The sequence below is a fragment of the Cinclus cinclus genome, chromosome 19 (genome assembly GCF_963662255.1).
Source record: "Cinclus cinclus chromosome 19, bCinCin1.1, whole genome shotgun sequence".
Taxonomy (NCBI): domain Eukaryota; kingdom Metazoa; phylum Chordata; class Aves; order Passeriformes; family Cinclidae; genus Cinclus; species Cinclus cinclus.
In genome coordinates, this window is record NC_085064.1 from 5,764,228 (window position 1) to 5,783,922 (window position 19,695).

The 19,695-nt window shown below is 45.0% G+C and overlaps 1 protein-coding gene across 4 annotated transcripts; it reads right to left on the reverse strand.

Moving 5' to 3' along the window:
• Positions 1 to 18,406, reverse strand: LRRC8A (leucine rich repeat containing 8 VRAC subunit A). Of its 4 annotated transcripts, none has more exons than XM_062505513.1 (5): positions 18,333 to 18,364; positions 16,888 to 17,013; positions 7,816 to 7,991; positions 5,828 to 7,758; positions 1 to 3,073 (listed from the first exon to the last, which is right to left on the reverse strand). In XM_062505513.1, exons 3-5 carry the CDS (start codon positions 7,982 to 7,984, stop codon positions 2,798 to 2,800), a joined length of 2,376 nt encoding a protein of 791 aa, XP_062361497.1. In that variant the 5' UTR covers positions 7,985 to 7,991; positions 16,888 to 17,013; positions 18,333 to 18,364; the 3' UTR covers positions 1 to 2,797. The 4 variants fall into 4 exon arrangements, with proteins under 4 accessions (XP_062361497.1, XP_062361496.1, XP_062361495.1 ...); XM_062505514.1 differs by adding an exon at positions 4,869 to 4,975 and having other exon boundaries at positions 3,040 to 3,073; positions 5,828 to 7,991; XM_062505512.1 differs by lacking the exon at positions 18,333 to 18,364 and adding an exon at positions 18,372 to 18,406 and having other exon boundaries at positions 5,828 to 7,991.
• Between the last annotated feature and the right edge of the window lie 1,289 nt (positions 18,407 to 19,695).

Genomic DNA, 19,695 nt, shown 5'->3' on the forward strand with positions numbered 1-19,695 from the left:
CTGGCCTTTTCATGCATGATCAATACAAGCCTTACAATTGCTTTGCACACCTCAGGTCCAGGGCAGTCTCTACTCAGGAAGCAGCAGGAGCACAGCACTATGACCTGGTCAGGAGTTGGAGGCAGTCCCTCCCTTCTGGCAGAACAGCCTGTTGTTCACCCACCCTGCTGGGATACAGAGCTGTTCAGGAGCTTGCAAGCTTCTAGAAGCATTGCAGCACACTTCCAGGAGCTGCTTATAGAAACTCTAACCCAGCTGTGCAAAGTTTAGATTATAAACTAAGACCACACCTGGAAACAAGAGTCAAAGCACTCATCTAGATTGGAGATGTAGAGATTTCCTGGAGGAAGCTCACTGTTCCTGTGAGCCAGGTGAAACTCCTAGGGGGTGCTTTGCCCTTTCAGCCCTGCCTGGTCTAAAATACATGTGTAATAAAACAGTCACCCAGTGGCCTTGAATAGCAAACAGAGTCCACATCTCCATTCAGTGGCCATTACTCTCCAGTGCTATCTTCTAGCACAGACTAAGGAAAAAAGGTTCCTACACCATCCAAACAGCCCCCACATCCACCACAGGGAACTGACTGGAAAACAGCATTTCTGTAGCTAAGCCTGAAGCTATTCCTGCTTTACTCAAGAAGCAAAGCCCACCTAGCAATTTCTGTCTTTTCTGTGATCCAAAATGCTCAGGCAAATACAAATACAATCCAATCAGCATCAGTCCTTCCCTATCCTTTCAGCTGTGGCCCCAGCTCTAACACAATTTCAAGACACTAACCCTATTAGAAGCCAGAAAAGCTTTTACAGTACCTTGCCTCCCAGATGGAGATTCAATTATATTATCCCCAGAACTGTTTAGACATTTCATAATGAATGGACTAAGGGAAGCAAGATTTACAGTTTTCTTAAAAGCAGCTTTATAAACAGATCTCCTGATTTTAATGTAGCTTTATTTAAGCATCTGAACATCAATAAATCCAGAGTCCAGTCAACATTGTTCATGGTTTCAGCATATTTAGTATATATATATATATTTCATATCTTACATCTGATGAAGAGAGCCACACTGTGCCTTATTGCCCCAACATCCATGGGATCACCACAAGCCAGGTGATGAGCCAGGGTACCCGCTGGCAGCTTGTCAGGAATCACTCTGGAGCTGGATGGAGCTTCCCCCTTTGTACACATGGGAGGCCTCCAAACATCTCATGGCCCAGCTTGCAGCACTGCACCTTGGAGCTGACCTGTTGGTCTGATGCAGAATGTTATAACCAGGACCTGTAGGTCCAGGCACCTCCTCTTCCTTCTGATGGAAAAATTAAGACCTTTTCATCCTGGAGGTATCTTAACCACCCCACTTTAAGGACATGAAAATCAGTAACTGTTACACTTTATCTACCTCTGCCAGCCCAGAAGGTTATGGGGTTTTTTTGTCAAATACCACCAAACAGGTCAAACTTGTTTCAGTAAAGGCTGTTCTGTTCCAGGAAGCCGGAAGAGCTCAGTCCACAGAGGATTCTCACCCTCCTCCTTAACACTGAGGGAATGAAAAGGGAAGGAACAAACAGGAGGACAAGGTTTCTTTTCCAGCACCAGGTTCAATCAGCATTAGCCTCTTATTTAGGTCAAGAGGTGTAACAGGAACTGACAGCAGTTAAAGTGAGGGGAACAACAGAAGAGAACAATCAAGCAGTTCTCTAGATTGCATCCATGAAAAACACTGGCAGAGCACTGAAAAACTTAAATTAACAACTTAATTGTGAGGGAAGGCAGAATGGGGAACTAGAGGTGCAGAGGAATCTCAAATTTCCTCTTCAACCCCATGAGAGGCCCTGACACACTGGCCAGTTGTACATTTCTACTTGATATGCAACAAAATACCAGCAGTTAAAAAGTAACTTGGAACTAAAAGCCAGAAGCAACTCCATGCTTCTGGGAGAGTAGATTAGACAGTCCAACTGCTTTTTATCCAGATCTCCTACTTGCACTATAACCATCCATTTCAGACAGGCTAAAGCTCTGGAATTCTGTCAGTTAGTGCCTCCAGGACATCAGCTGGAGAAGGATGCTGTGATCTACTCACCCACACAAGTGACTTGAAACCGTTACAATAGTGCAATCTTAAAGGAGCAGAGAGTTTGGTTCCTTCTCCAGGGGCAAAGGAGAAGGTGGGGAGTGTGCAAAGGGGAACGAAAATTAGTTTAAAAAAAAAATTCTGCCTTCAAGCAGCTTCAAGATATTTATCTCCCAAATCCTAATGCCAGCATCTAGATAAAATCAGCTGTCTGTGTCCTATCCCACCCCAATCTGGGGCCTCACTGACTGAATCTGAGTCAGACAGGAGCAGTACCAGCTGTCACAGAGATGGAGGTTCAAGAGGTTTCCTTGTCTCTTGATCTTTGCTTGCAGAACACTGGACTCCCTGACACATATAAGCCCTGTTAGGAGCAATGCAGCAATCCTCACATTCATTTTCTCCTCCATTCAAAGGTCATTTCATCTCACCAGCACCATCCACCTCACCCCAATTCCTGTCCAGAACAGCAACACCTCTAATTCCCCCTGGGCCTGGCTCAGAGGCCAATTAATCTGTCTTGATCTTCATCCTGATCCCAAGCCTCCCCCATCCTGCATCTGAGGCAAGAAGCTGACTCATTCAGAGTCATGTTTGTCAAGGACTCCTTGGCCAGTTTGATAGTGATTGGAGTGGAGAAAGGGGAGCATCTGGGTGAAAGGGGACTGAAATGGCCTTTTGTTTTCTTCTGGTTGATCAGAGGCTTTTCCCTTTTGTCAGGGGTTCAAGCTTGCTCTTTGTCTGCCCTCCACAGACGCTCTTTGACTTCCAAGGGCAGGGTGTTGAACAGGTCCTCCTCCACCACGAGCCCACTGCGTTTCAGCAGCGGGCACTCCCCCAGCTCCACAGGCAAGCACTCCAGGCGGTTCCCTCGCAGCTCTATCTGCGACAGGTTCATCAGCTCTCCCACCCGGGAGGGCAGGGACTGCAGCACGTTGTTTCCCAGGTTCAAGGTTCTCAGCTTCCTGCACTGGAATAGCTCCGGTGGGAGACTCTCAATCTGTAAAAAAGAAACCAACCATAGGCAAAGTCACCAGCAAACATGGACACACCTTCACAAGTGACCAACAAGCCAGCACGAAGCTCCAGGGTTTACAACCATCCACTTCTCCTTTGCGTGAGTTCCTGCTTTCTGAGCTTCCTGCTTTGGGTGCTTCCAGCACTATGATCGTATTGATTCCTCTTTCAGCCATTGCACTAGTGATAAGAGATCACCAATAATGGTGGCTAAAGCAGGTATTGTTTCCAAGGCCAGGATTAGAGGACCATAAACCTGCTCACAGCCAGCCTATACTGGCATATGGTTTCATCTGTACTGACTTCTTTCCACCCCAAATCCTTTGTTCTGTCTGGATCTTAGTTCCTTTGCTTTATGAAGCCATTCTACTGAACAAACACTGGATTTAATCAGAACTTCTACTTGGGCTGTAAGGTGACCAGAGGCTTCATGGGTACAACCTTCTGGCCATCTTCTTCCATCATTTCTGTAGGGCTGTGAAACACTGCAAATACTTTCTAGGCTCCAAGTCACAGGGGCTTTTTACAGTGCAAAATACAATAACAGTGAAGCCACCAGCACCACCTTCAGATAACCATGAATCACTGATTTAATAAGGCTTATTTCTAGCAAGTCCTTGTAATAGTCCAGTTCTTCCAAAGAATTTCTTTCTATGGCTAAGGTTTAGCAAACACTAAGCTAAAAACTAATTGCAGCAACTCAAGATTCTCCCCTTAATACAAAGTCTCAGCTTGGAGACAATCACTTGCCTTAAAAAGCAAACATGACTTTCCTAAAACTCAAATTATGTATCATATAATTCATGGCTAAATTAGCCTGCAATCCATTCTGAACAAGGAGTCGTCTAAGGAAAAGCCAAGATAGAACCACAACAGAATTAGAGACAACTGAATCCAGTCATTGTTACTGGTACTGGAGTGTTTTGCAAACAGCAACATATGATCACAGACTCTTGAAAATAATAGAGTTATTTGAGGCACAAGTATTGGTTTAGGAAGGAAGCAATGTGTTACAACAGCCTGCTTTCCAGAATGGGACAGTAGTGCCAGCCAACTCCAGAAGTCTCTATTTACTAAGACTGCTAAGCTAGGAGAGGACATTTGAGATAACTCCTGGCCTTGGGAAGTGCCAGTCTGCCAGTCCTTGTGTTTCTTGCTGTCACCATTTACTGGGAGTGACCAGGCTGTCAGAGCTCCAGTAATTCTGGCTTGCCCAGGTACCTGGTACATGTTGGTTGTTCCATGGGGTCCTCACCACCTTCTGTTTCTGAACACACCAGAGCAAGGGCTGCTCCAGCCTTCCTGTTGCATGGTTTTTCCCAGAGAGAAATGGGTGGTACCACACTGTGCTGCAGGAAATGGAGCTGCCTCTAACTCCTCTCATCCAAGAAATGCTCCACCCCAAAACTGCCGAGAATACACTGCAGATTAACTCTTGGGAAGCTGTGCTAGGAAGGCTGCCAGAAGGCAAATGGTGCATAATTATCTGGGTTCTGAACAGTAACATAACACAAAGTTTACCAGAGCTTCAGCCACCCACGCAAACAGATGCACAACCCGCCAGTGCCAGGAAACCCCAGTGAGCAGCTGTTCAGCTGGAATTACTGAATATCTGCCCCTACTCTGCAGAGGCACAAGCTTTCAGACACTAGCCTCAAAATACAGCTGGAGTTTTAGGAACCCTGTCTAATATTGAAATGTATTAGCAATTAAATACTTGATTTGAGAGCACTTCTGTGAAAAGCCAAACCACACTCAGGCTGTTCTGTAATTCTCACAAGAAATCTGGCAGTGTTCACCCAGGAACAGATCTTGCCAACAGTAGAAAAGGCCTTGATGTATGACAGTGAAAACTAGCACTGCTCCAGGACAATTCTGCTTGGTCCTAGAAGAAACCAGAAGCGCCTTATTAGATCTGTCTGCAACTTGTATTTATGTCAGAGGCTCTTTCAACTTTAGGTGAGAATAAACTGAAAGGGAAAGAGTCTCCCAGGAATTTGCAGACAGAATGAATGAAAGCTTCGACTTTGTCAGACACGGTAAACGAAGTCTCCTTAGTCTTAAACAAAGGCACAAAAAAATAGACATAGGTATAGTTTTCCTTTAAGCAAATAAACACCCTCCAACACAAGCCATAAAACAGCTTATGGTAATCAGGCAGCAGAGCACACTTGGTCATCCTCTGTAATCTGCCCTGCACTTAGACTGAAACAAAAAGCACATGTTTACAAGACCAAACTATGGCATACTCTCTGCAAATGCAAAGTACTCTAAGGAAAGTTGTAAGCCAGACCCGCATTCCCTACATGGCTGTTCCCATAGTGTATGTACTTCATTTACTTCTACTTCATGTCTCAAGTAGACAGGTTTAAGCACATAGTTTTAGATTAAAATTACAGTTTCTCACATCTCCATTTTAAACCCAAAACTGATGTCAATCTAGAGGCTACATGCTTACAACTACTGAGAAACAACTGACTTGCAGGGTTTCTAAACAGCCTCCAACTGGCACTTGGAAGCACTCACTGTTAAGAGAGGAAATGCAACAGAACAAGGACTCTTGGAAGACAGGCTTGCCCAGGAGCTATCTGCAATGTTTGACCTTAGATAAACCCCTCAAAGAGATACAAATGCAGTGCCAGGCTATCCACAGACCATTGTAGCATGTTTAATCACACAGATAACAGAGTGCCAACGCTATTTCCTCACACAGCAACTCAGCTCTTTGCTCACTTACCCTGTTGGCTGTCACAGCCAGATTCTGCAGGTTTTGAAGAAGTCCAACATCTGGTGGTATGAATGTTAAGTTGTTGTGGCTGAGATCCAAGTACCGAAGTTTTCGGCAATAGAAGAGCTGGGTAGGGATCTTTTCTATCTTGTTACGGTTCAGGTAAAGGCGTTCTAAGTTGGTCAGGTTGCCTATCTGCATGGGGATGTAGGCAATGTGGTTGTACCACAATTTAAGGCAAGTGAGACGATGTAAGTGCTGGAAGCTGATGATTTCCTCAATGGTCTTTAGGTTGTTGTCCTTCAGGTCTATTTCCTGCAGATTGTGGAGGCTAAAGATGGAGTGAGGAATGCGTTCCAAGTCACACCGGATCAGCTCAAGCTCTGTCAGGTTGACCATCTTCTTAAGGCTGTTGAGGACAATGAGCTTGGTGCCCTCATTATTGATGGAAAGCTTCTGAAGATGCACACCAACATCTGTCACCACCTGTGGCAGTTTGGTGAGGTTACTCTTCATCCTCAACACCTTCAGCCTCTTCAGCTCCCTCAGTCCATCTATCACAATGTACCGGTTGTTTTCAGCACTCAGATTCCCTGTCAGGTGAAGCTCCTCTAGTGTCTTCAGGCTATAAATCCAAAGAGGAATCTCCTTAATGTCTGTGAACTTGATGTGGAGAGATTTCAAATTCTCCCTCAAGAAGGCAAGGGCTGGGGCCTCAATTTTGGCAGCTGTGTGGTAAAGCCACAGTTCCTTAAGGCTGGTGAGCTGAGCAATGCTGGGGGGAATAGTGACATCAGGGATAAGCTCCAGCTTCAAGACCTCCAACTCAATGAGGTCAAAGACTGTGTCAGGAATGCCACTCAACATGAAAAGGTGCAATTCCAGCTTATCCTGAGAGTTTTTGGTGATCCTCTGGCGTAGTTTCTCCAAAGTCCACTCATTGTTGAGGTTCAGCTGCCGCAATTTGTTCTCACTCACCTCCGACAGAAAGACAGCAAAACGCTTGGAATAAAGGGGGTCATACTGATCAATCAGATGGAGCATAAAAGCAAAGTCATTTTTCACATCAGGGATGTCACTGTAACTGCTCTCCTCCCGGATAGACTCAAAGGAGTATTTCTTGAGTGACCGCCTCAACATCCACCACAGCGTGTACATGCAGATCAAACCATAGAAAATCACCAGACTGATGTAGAAAGAAGCCAAGATTTTGAAGAGAGTGGCCAAAGGATGAGCACAGCGGTACATCCTGTAGCCAGTCAAGCTCTCAATGTCCACTTTACAGTCTACATCAAACGTTATGTTGTTGACATAGTACACAGTATAGCAAATTATCAGAATGAACTTGATTACTTTGATTATGGTCTGTCTCATGTACAGGCGATAAACTATGTCTCCCTCTTCCACGTGAGTACGGAACTTTTTCACCTTCTCAAAGAGTGCTTTGGCTTGCTCACCTTCCTTTTTGTCTAAGACACCAGTCTCAGACCTGTCCACAATCCCTTGCTCAATTCGAGACTTTGTTCTCTGCAGCATGGGAACAGTGGCTTCCACATCCTCACTGACTGTGGAGGATTTCTTGTCCATGGAGCCATTCATTTTCCCAAATGCTGGTTTGGTATCACTCTCTTCCACCACTGTCTCAGACAATGCTCTCGTTGTCCATGGAGAGTCAAAACACTTAAGCAAAATAGACACAAAATGCTCCAGCTTGGAGCTGGTCCTCGGGAACTTGAACCAGAAGTTGCTACAAGCAAGAAATATGAGGGTATGTAGCAGCACTAGGTAAGGAAAATACTTGGCAAACCAGTGAAGACGGTTCTCGTAACACACGGCATCCACATAGTTGTACTGGTGCCGGTCCAGATCGTATCGGATCCCGGTAGGCCCCGAATCGGCAGAGGGAACAAGACTAGTGTTGTAGTAGGTACGCTCCGGGGCTGCCACTGTCCATCCCCTGACAGAGTCATTGCAAGAGTCTTTGGTAACCCATTTACAGGGCAAACAAATCATTTTGTCCTGGGTGACCTGCAGCGTCCCTCCGAACACTGCGATCATCAGCATCACAATGGAAATGTAGTCCGTGAAGACGTCCCACCACGGCTTCAGGATGCGATAGGCTGGCTGAGTATCAGCGAAGTAGCGCAGCTCGGTGACTGGAATCATGATTCACCTGGAAGCAAACCAGAAACAGCTTAAAGGGTTTTGTTCTGCTCTTCAAGAGGGCATGAGAAAACACATGTTAAGTGCTGGCATAGCAAAACTGGGATTAGTCAAGATGCAATTTCAAGTAACTGTGAGACAAATGAATGAGGCTGCCTGTGAGTCATTCGCTACAGCCCAGGCGGCGAAGTTTGTTCAGTCTTCCCTGACAGATAAATTGTCACAAAAACCTCAGAACTGGTACTTATTGTTAATCTGTGGGGTAAGACACACTAAAAGAAAGATCACAGGGCAGATTTAATTCCCTTGACCATACCAGTATTTGGAAAGTTACTGTTTTATCCAGGGATTTTACTTCAGGGATGAAGGAATTTGCCAGCACTGTTAGAAGTGATAAAACCTACACACAGAGCATATCTATCATTGGTTTGTTATTGCTTCTACATAATATTCTGCATATGGCTGGTTCTCAGATTGAAGGGTGAGGAAAAGATCTACATACAATACAGTTATGCTTCCTATAACCACTTCACTGATGCAACTCATTATGACATTCATAAAGCAAGCTGGGAAAGAGAACAAACATTGCTCAATATAATGACTTTTCCAAGTAAGTAATTTTGGCTTCCTTCCCTTGTGTTAATTCTCCAAGGAAAGATTAGCTACTTGCCTTCTGATAAATTCAGTACTGAAATGCTGTAGCAGCTGGGTTTTTGCCTTTCTTTCTTCAGAAGCAGAGAAAGGGGGAAACATACTTTGAAGAATTTGCTTCTCTGACCAATCCTCCCACTCCCACCTAGAGTTCATTTCAGCTGGGATTTAAGCCTCACCAAGGAAACCAAAATGTTCTGGGAGGCATAGGCCTGATGGCAGTGCTTGTCCTTGAGACTTGCAGATGTAACTTAGAGCATGCTCTTCAACAAACCATACAAAGCCCCCAAGACTGACTGATAATGGATAATTGGATAATGTGGATAATGGAGCTCACAGAATTCCCCCATTTGACAGGTAACACAGAAGAATGTGGCATCACTGTAACTCATTCTAATGATGGTGAAAAAGCAGTAATGCCACAGCATCCTAGCAAAGTACAGGAGCAAGACAAGCACTAATCTTTCAGTCATTTTGAAACTCACACAATTCAAATATAAAGGAGAAAACAAAAATTCAATTATGCTACCCCAAGCCATAAGATTTCATTTGTACAGACAGTCCAATAAGTCCTGGGGGGCTGAAAGCTCAATATCACTGGTTGGGACAAAGCCTTCTGTGACAAGGCGGGGGGTGCCCATACCACCTGCTTTCGTAAAACTCAAGTTTTTACTTAAAATTGCCTTCCATCACTGAACTGCAAAGAAAGCCATTCCTAACGTGGACTCAGAAAGCACCACATTCCCTAGAGACACTAAATACAGAACTCTATTCTTTGGTTTGCTGTTCATAACAATAAATGGTCCAATGACATCTTTGGCTCAGTGCTGCTTCAGAAAGCTCCAAGCAACTACAGGTGGTAGATTGATAGATGAAAACCATTCCTGAAGTAATGTTTTTCCTTCTGCCCAGGTCCAGACCAGGCCCAGGCCCAACACTACATTAGTCCATCACAAAAGACAGACTGGGAAAATGCCACTCTTTTTTCCTGAGTGGGTTATTTTGAGAGAAAAAAATGGCATTACCTGTTCTAGAAATTCAGTAAAACAAGGAACTATAAATTTATTAGCGAACAACCAGTTAAGTCACAAACAAGGGAAGAAAACAACTACCTAGAGCAGTGTCATAGGCAAAAAAAAAAAAAAAAAAAAAAAAAAAAAAAAGCCTTGTAGGACTGCAGAGCCCCTGAGAAGTGGCTGACATACCTCTGCAGAAACAACTGCACTAAACAGGGCAGGAGGGTTGTGCATCCACAGGGGAGGGAGCAGGCAAAGCTGAACCTCTTCTGGACAGCACCTGAGCAGCCAGAGAGGAGTAACAAGGCATTCAAAGCCTCCCTCCCAGCCCTGTGACTACTGTGCTACAAGCCCTAGCCAAGGCATTTCAGCTTCCTCAGAATACACGTGCCTCAGGGAGGGGAGAGCTCACGTACAAGACAGATTTAGGGAAAGCTGTCTGTGTGTACTACAGAAATAGTAAGTGCAGGATAAAGGAGAGTACAGAAGCTCTGTACACACCAGAACATCTGAAATTAATCCAGCAGTTAAACAGCTATTCATGAAAGAACCTATTCCACCTACTCCACATCAAGGAGAAAAAAATACGTTTCTCTCTTTCCTCTTGCCTTGATACTACTTCTCCTCAAAGATCCTTCCTGCTTCCTCCTTCATCCCTCTTGGTTGAGAAACTTGTAGGAAATATCATATCCTTCATAGTAGGATTATAAAACTGGGATGATCTCTTTTCAGGAACGGGGTCTCATGACATTTGCAAACATGAGTTTTAGAGCTGGGTTTATTCATTTTATTTTGCTCAATCCAGAAAATGCCTAATTCTTTCTCACAAGAAATGAACCTTCTACTCACTTTCATTTTTAGCTCAGGATACACAGGAAGGAAACAAAAAAAGAAATTAGCACAGCTGGCTCCCTCATGCTGCTTACCAGTTACATGGGGTAAGAAATCCCCCTTTACACTGTGCACTTACAAAACAAACCAAAAAAAATTCATGAGCATCCCCTGAGAACCTTTTACAGTTCAGTGTCAGCAATTAACAGGGTGGAGCAGGAAATCTCCTGCCTACCAGGAACAATTACAGGGGCACTAGAGGAAGAAAAGAACACTGGCAGCAAATTCTCACTTCTGGCAGCAAATTCTCACTTCTGGCAGCAGCAGAGACCCCATTCAAGTCCCAAGGAGGAACAATATAACTAGGGGTCACCTTTGCAGGAGCTGGAATTTGGTGTCTTATCTAACCTTATTCTCAGCATCTACAGTAAGAGGGAAAACTACCCAGCAAAAACTTGAAAAAGTAGATGAGCAAAGTCACATCCCTCTTCACCCAGATTCCCTGTGCATGCAATCCAGTTCTAATTCCCGATAAATCTCCTGATGTAGAACTATCTTGTCATCAAGTGTCATCTTTATTTCATGAACTCCACCTCAATCATTTCAGAACACAATTCTCGTTGCAACGTTCTCCATGATGAATTAGAGCAGTTTTGCTACTGGGGTGGATGACAACAGCAGACTATAAGTCAAATTCTCAGGGGTCATCTCTGTCACTTGATTCTCCCATGCACAGGATTCCTCCCACAAGGGCTGGGATTTCCACCACTCTACAGGAAGAAAACACAAAGGTAGCTGGAACACCAACTCTGCCAACACAGGCAGTAGAACAGAGGGATTTACATGGAGGGTATAATTCTGGCCTAGGACTGGGAACAATCCTTGCACGAAGAGAGCTAGCCAGAGATAAAAGCTATCTTACTTGTGACCAAGATCCCCAGGACCAGCACATCGGAGACTTCAAGCTTCTGCTCTTTTGAAGATTAGATTCCAGGACACCTTGTCAGCAGCAAAATATTCACTGTGAAGAAGTTTTATTTGCCAAATCACTCCTATCACAGAGGCTCACCAAGGTCTGAGCACAGAGCACCTGAACTGAGTGACAGACTGTCAGCTATCTGACAGTAACAGCTATGGAAAAGGAAGTTCAGTGTCAGAGCAATGTTGGTGAAGGGTGAAGAAGGATCCAAGCTCCTTGGTATATACTTCAAATATATAAGCAGAACCATCCAGTTGGAGCACAGGAACAGGCAATGCATTTGCAGGGTAGTTACCTCTGTCACAGGGAAGTCATCAATATTGAGATTTTGGAAGAGTGCTTAAGTTCAAGGACAAGCTGACTCCACTAAACTTGCATAAACTGATACATCAAAACTTCTGTGTCTAAGCTCCTGTCAACTTACCAAACACATCAGAAAGTAAGTTTTCCAAAGGTATAATTAAATAGAATGGCTTGGGGGGGGGGGGGGGGGGGGGGGTGAAAGAGGGGAAATCTTACAATTGGCTGTCTCAAAGATGTTTCAAGTTTTGCATTCCACAGGCCTTTCCTTGCTATCACACAGTCCCTCATTCCCTGCCCCCTCAGAAATGACTATGTTGGAGGGTTTCAGCTACATCAAGCAACACTACTTTGAGCTTTTCTATATCCAATGTAGAACCACCTCAGTTTAGTGCAGCAACCTATGAGACTGTTCAGTGGATGATCTGTATGCTTAAGCCTCATTGTCATACAGCAGGATCAATCCAGCATAGATAAATATGCTCCTGAAATATTCACACAATCCATGTTTGTCTACACATACCTCTCCAGGGCCTGCAAATTCACCTGGATCCAGATCTGCATCCCACCAGGGACTATCCCTGCCTCAGCCTGCTGGGCACAAATCTACAGCCTCCCCACTAATGCTGAACAGGCTGATCCAAGTGAAAGAACAGCAGTTCCAGACTTATATAACCAGCCTGCCAAACCTACCCAGCCTTCAGCCAACCATAAGCATCACCAAGTACTAATCCTATGTTTTACCAAACACACCTGGAGGAGAAAGATAATCACTGCTGGAATGACAGGGACATTCTGAACAAACCACACCTACACAGTAAAACCAGTCAGAAACAAGATTAAACCTATCTAGCTGACAGACATCATAAAAGCAGCAAGTATGTTCTTAAAGGCTGACAGAGCTGAGAGCATGAATGCTTCCCACAAACCACAGGTATCAACAGAGTAACTAGTCTCTGATTTGGACAATTCTTCTATCCAAAACCATTTAATTTCAAAAGCTGAAGACTGACCTATTGTGAACAGACACCTAGCTGAACAGTGCTTCAAATTCCTGCTTGCAGCTGCTGGTCAGCACATCCAGCTCGGGACAGAGTGAACAGGAACAACATCACTGCTCTGTTTCACTGGCCAGTTCATCAGCTTGACTCATTGCTGAAGACTTTATCCAGCCTCCTCTTTCCTCCTTTTTTCCGTTGGCCATTCTGCTACTAATAAAGCTACTAGCCAAAAAGCACTTATATGCTAATCCTTAGGACATACAAAAACACAAACCTCGGATTTGAAGAAAATCTTCACCTTTAGTCATGTGCAGCTTTCAAGTGAATTAGTCTCTCAAAACAGTTCTGGGTAAGTAGATGTGGATGAATTTTATGTTGAGTCTTGCAACCCTTTAGTTTCATCTACACATATTTTTAATTACCAGTTGATTTTATTTTAAGATCGTGTACTGCAAAGCACAAGTCAAACCCTGCTAACAGAATTTCTTACCTCTCAGAAGCCCAGAGAGAGGGGGAATTGTTCAGGTGCTGATAGCATCAGAGGTGGATAAAGGAAATAAAAGCCTTGATGCTTTCAAGACTATAGCCCTGATCATTAACGAGCTACAACACGTTATAGTAAGTTTTCAACAGAGGAGAGCTTCCCTCCTCAGCAAGCTGCCACCTGAAATCCTAAAGAAGGGCATGACACAGAGCTCTTTGTTCAAAAATCAGGAAATGCAAGAGCTTACTGAGCATAAATGGGACTGGGAATTTATGTTTCTCCTCCCACATGTTTATTAGGTCCAGAATTAAGGGGGGGTGGGAAGGGAGGCTGAAAACAGAGCTGCTTTCAGGCACCCCTCAGAAAACCTTCCAAGCTCAAGGACAGTCACGTGATCAACTGGAAAAGCCCAAGACATGAGATGGAACAACTCGAGTTGTTTGTCCTTTGCTGCTTAAAACAAAACAGCAGCGAAGCCAGATGTCAAAGCCCTAAATAACCATTACCACTGTATCAGGCCCCTTCTGCTTTAAAAAGATAAACCCCTCCCGTGGGACAAAACACCTTCAGAGAAAGAGAAGCGAACACGATCACTAGATGATCTTTTTGGTCCTTTCCAACCCAAACCACTCTATGATTCTATGTTAAATTTATCATTTAGACAAGGAGAGTGGTGGAACGATAGCTGCCAGAACTTACGCTCCTCTCAGTGGAAGAGGCAGTGAACCCAACACCAAGAGCAGGGTAAGGTGGTTTTCACAATGTTCAGCCCCACCCAAACCACAAGATACAGAAGGATGAAGTGAATCCACTGTGTCAGTGTCTTTCCTGAAGTTCATTAAAAAGAATAATCCACCTACAATAGGGGTAGTATTTTATCTTTACAGACTCCCATTAGTTGACTCTGTCAGATGCAAGACTGTCAGTCTTGCATCTAGTGCAACAGCTCCTGTTTACCATCACACAACCATGCATGTCCTGACAAGTACAGGGAAGAACAGCTGCACCACCAGAACAATCCATGCTGGACTTGGCTTGGCCTGCCACATTTTCTGCCTCCTGACAGTGTTTTGCCCCAGCTGCACAGAACTGAGCAGCCTGCAGTTACCAGCATCACTGACACTCGGGCCAGGGACTGTGTGCTGGTGTTGTAAATTTAAGTGCCATCAGATGACTTGCAACACTGATGTAAACCAGAGCGAAACAGCTGTGTCAGCTTATAAATTATGAATGTACATGGCCACAGGCTTCCTATCCAAAATTAATTTTCTATTTGCCATAACAAAAATGCTTCAAGGACAGGGCATTGAAGCTGTCTTGGAAAAGTACAACTGGCTTCTACCAACTGGACACAATGAAGCAGTCCCTTGTGCTGCCCAATACAAGTGATGGAATAAATTCTGTTAGTAACTACTCAAGAAAAACACAACGGTTCCAAGCACCTCACCAGAAGCAGGAGAGGGCTCTTCAGCACTTAACTCCAGCACCAAGAGCTGGAAGAACCAGTTGCTCTCAGTCCTCTGTGGGAAGTGTAGACAGAGCTTTGACATAATTAACAACAAATAAGAAATCAACACAAAATTCAAAGTGAGTAAAAGCAAAAATAACTTAATTCATTGTTGACAGACTGTCACAACATGGACAAATCCATGGGTGTTACCACAGCTATTTTCAGGCGCCAAGAGATGAGCCAGTCAGAATGAAAGATGACACAGACAAGAACAATCCAAGACAATTAAGACATCACCTATTTTGCCCCAGTCTGAGCAAAGAGGAGCAAGTACCTCTTCATATATTCCCTATAGGGCTTGCCCTCAGGACCACCAGCTCCACAACTATGACTGTGACTTCCCAGCTCAGAACATTTTCTGACTGTATTAATTAATAAAGAACAGACCACCTCACCTTGCATCATCAAGGCCTGATAAAACCTCAACACTAAAGCAGAACCTGTTAACTTGTTCAGCACACTGTGCACAGAAGTAGGCTGAAGCTACAGGAGCAGCAGTTCAGCAGAGGAGGTTTGTGAATTGCCAAGGTAATTTCATAGCAGATGTTAATAATGTTTGGTACACAAGTTGAGGGCAGCATTGTTACTTTAGCAGAGGGGGTCAGGACTGAATAGCTTTTAGTTTCAAAAGCAGTCTCACAGCAGCAGGAAGGGCAGATATAACCCAGCTATAGGAACTGGATTTCTAGCTGCAATACAAGACACATGCACCACTGTTTAAGAAAACAGTTTCTTGGAAGCATTCAAGATACACTCTCCAAAGCATGTAGACTGCTGAATGCCTGTTCAGTATTAGTGTGCAGATCCTAAACTGAGGCTGGGTTTGAAAACACTTGTAAAATGCATAAAGGGAGAACAGCACACTGCAGCTGAAAACTCTAAATTTTAACCATTACCAAAACAATAGCTGTGCACACCCCTCCTCACTTTAATGAGCCCCACACAAAAATCCTAATAAACCCTTCTCCAGCACCACTCAGCAGAGTAAGATGGTGCCCCTCTATTTTCTGAGATATCAGTTAAGCTCAATTGAACACAAAAAGACTTGCTTCCCAAGTACTCTACTGAACAAAAACCTTCTTTAGTATATGGAAGAAGCATGTGAAGGATTCTAAAAAAGCCTGCTGTAATCACACAACAGCATTTTGATACATGTGACCTCCACTGCTTATTTAATTTTTTTTTAAAGTAGCATCAGGGACCCCCAAATCACAGACCATCTCTCTGACTGCCTGCAGCAGTTACTACAATGTAACCAGCTTCAGAAAGTCACCACTGGAAGGCTTCAGGCACTCACATCTCAGGCATGGTAACATTAGCTTTTAACACATGGCTTCTGGCATGCTTTAAGTAAGTATTTATGCATGTTGTCTTTGACCTACGAGAATTAAAAGAGTTTTCAAATACCATGAATACAAGAAAAAAAAAAAACAGTCAGTGAACTGCCAGAACACCAGACAAGCCTAAGGGATTTCTTCTATTCTGGAATCAACACACTGCACATCCCTGCTCAGAACATGGCCAAGCTGGACACAATTTCCTATCTTGAAGATGGGCACAGAATTCTGCAATCCCTTTAATAACTGTCCCAGTGCAGAACCAAGGAAGCTGGGAGATTCCTGCAACTAATTTCTGCCGTTGCCCAACTGACACCCACACATGTGACTGGGAAAAGCTGCCTGGAGACGCCTACACAGGAGACTAAACATCACCCCACGGGAAATGGAAGGGCACCCACCAAATCCAAAAGCTCTTCCTATTTCTCATCTGCATTCTTTTCAGACAGCAGTCACCAAAACATTTACTGGGCAGCCTCTGTTTTACTGTTAACTGCAGTGAGAAGTCAGGGTTTACATGGCCAGGGATTAGTTTTATGGGTGACTATATACAGTTATATTCTACTTCAGACAAAGTTCAATTCCTTTGTCAGCTCCAGGCTGGCTAAGGGCTCCCAGAATTTAATTAATACTATGACAATTAAATACAACCACTCTCCTCATCACCATCTGACCAATCACATTTTCTCCACATTAATTATCTCAGGCACTCTGTTTTGTATCGATGTTCAAGCAGGTCCCTGTTGTGGTGGGTTTTTTTTTTTTTTGACCATTCAGAGCTGTCCCAGAGCCCTCACCTTGCAGCAGGGTTCTGCTATCTACACGTCAGTTCTCTGTGCTGGAAGTGGCTGATATTCCTATGTGCTGGATCCCAAGCAAGTGCTGAAGCGCTGCACTCCTCACAAGCCATGGGAACAGTTTCCCTGAAATGAAACACAGATTATCAGCAAAAAAGAGGGAATTGAGTTCGCAGAGGGACATGTAAAAGCTCAGCAAGCAGTATCTAAGAAGCAACAAACCACTCAGAGGGTCACTGGGAGCCAGAGACAGACTGACACCTAGAAACATGGTGAGAATACTAGGAGACAAGTAGAACTCTTAGCAGGAAGGAATTTCCAGCATGTATTATTCTAACAGAAATTACCAAAAAGCAGGTGTTGCAGACCCAGCCAAAAGAGATGCTGAATATTAATATCAGAACTAAGCCTACACAAGCAGAGACAGAATAACAAATCATTGTCAGATGGAGAAAGGGATGACCTTACTGCCTATTTTCGAGTCTGAAAAGCCTGATCCACGTTAATGGTACTATCAGGAGTATCAGAAAACAGAGATCACACTCCTAACCACTCCAGATTCAAGCAACTGCCCCCTTTCCTCACAAAACAGATCTTCTTGAACTGGAAGCAGTTTAGCACCATCAACAAAAATTACAACAGGGCTGGGGTTTTTTCCCTTGCTTCCTGCATGTCAGTACGGGGCATGGGAAAACAGGCAAGGGAGCAGATCCTTAGAGGGATCTCTCAATCATCCAGCCTCCAGCCATGTAGGAGAGGACTGCGGAACATCGGAGAGCATTGTGTCAGCAACCGGGAGAAATGAAAAAGAACAGACATCAGTGGGAGAAAATCCAACCCCATAATGCTGAAGATGTTCGAGGGTTCATTCCTCTTGATCCGACAGTTACCACTGAGGCTGACAGATTTTGAAGTAACGCCCTGGAAACCGAAGCTATTGCATTTTAGCCATAGCACAGTGCCGCAAAGGCAGCACTAGGAGGAGAGGACTCCCTGACCTTCTCCCGCTCTAAGCAATGAGCACCAGCCCTCAACCCAGCACACCTCGGCACCAGCCCCCGCCACTCTACCGCGGCTTCCCGGACACAGAAGGAAACATCCTCTGAGAGATACAAATAAATCCCACCGCGCTTCCGCCCGCAGGTAGCAAACAGCGGCGTCCTCCCCCGGCTCGGGGGACACTACGCACACCCCGGCCCTGCCTCACCCCACAGGCGGGGCCAGGACCCTCCCGCCGCGGGCGGTGTGAGAGCAGGGACGGCGGGACACGGAGGAACCGAATCGCAGCCGAATTACTCAGCAAATCCTTCCTGCTCGCCGCTTCCGAGCCCCCTCAGCCGCGCCCCTCGACCCGGCGTCTCACCCCATCCCCTCCGGGAAACCGCCCCACAGGAGGACGCGTCCCCATAGCCCGCCGGTGCGTGAGGGGAGCGCGGCACACCCACCTGCCCGCCGCGGCCATGAGGGGAACCCGCCGCACCCACCTGCCCGCAGCGTTCACCCTCCCTCACGCCGCTCCGGCGCCTTTTGTCCACCCTGCCCGAGCGGCCCCGCCCCGGATCTGACCTCACCCAGCCGGTTTTGCCACCATCGCCCCGTCCCGCCGCCATCTTGGGGGCGGGCACGGCGCCATCTTTGTGCAGGGCGAGCGCCATAGGGGTGGTGGGCGGGAAGAGAGGGGGGAGTGAGGGCGGCGGCGCCATCTTGGTGCCGGGCAGCTTTCAAAATGGTGCCAGTCTTAAAGGAGCCCCCTCGGCTACCGCCGGAGCCGAAAGCATTCCGCCGGTGTGAAGTTTGTGCTCCCTGAAAAAAGTGATTCACTGCTAGTTATTTTTGCTTGTCTGACGCAATGGAGGACGCTGTGCAGACTAATTTCTTTTAAAATTCATAAAGGATGGTTCAAAGGCATTCGTTGTGATTTTATTACAGCAGGCGGTTCTGAGTGGTTAAGCGCAGCCAATTTTAACTTGTATACACCAGTGATATCTGTAACAATAAAATAAGTTTATCTGTGACTTTCTAGGAATATTACAAGTCTTGGCAACTTCCTGTAGTCACAGGCACAGGACCTATATCAGGAGGTGGGATCCCGGTCCCAGGACATAGTACTATATATAGACTCTTATCAGCTCAGGGCAATAGCTTTTTTTTTTTTTTTTTAAACTCAACGCTAATCAACAATTGTTCATGTCCTGATGCAACTGTTAAATTTAAATTACCTGAAGAAAAAGAGGGTCATAACTCGAGTTTTACAGTAAAAAGCACAAGATCAGATGCATCTTTTACATCACTGACCTCATCCAGAAATTTCTGCTGAATTTTGAGAGGGCATTAAGGTGAAGTTTCATGATACTGTTGGACCAATATAAAATCTAAACCCTGACAGAGAAGGTGGGGGCTTGTGTCCATCCCTTTTACTCCCTGCCCTTTTTGCCCTCACACCAAACATGACCCAGGTTCAATTAATGGACCTGACAAAAAACTGGCCACTTTTCTGCCAAACTGGCTTTTTGCTAATATATCTAATGAAACGAGCTCAGTTCAGGGGCAAACAACAACCAGAGAAGGTACAAGGCTGGTGGAGGACAGGGCAAAAAAAGTACAGGAAAAAAAGGCCACCGAGCCATTTGATGGCTCCGGATGCGACACAAACATTCTTACAGAACCAAGTTTTCCTTCCAGCTGTTTGTTTCAGTGTTTGAGTTAATAAAAAAAAATAGAAAACAGAGCTTTCCTTTCCCTGCGGACATTCCCTCATGCTTAATCAGCACAGGGATGCCTGTGGGATGTCGGGTTGGGATTGGGAAC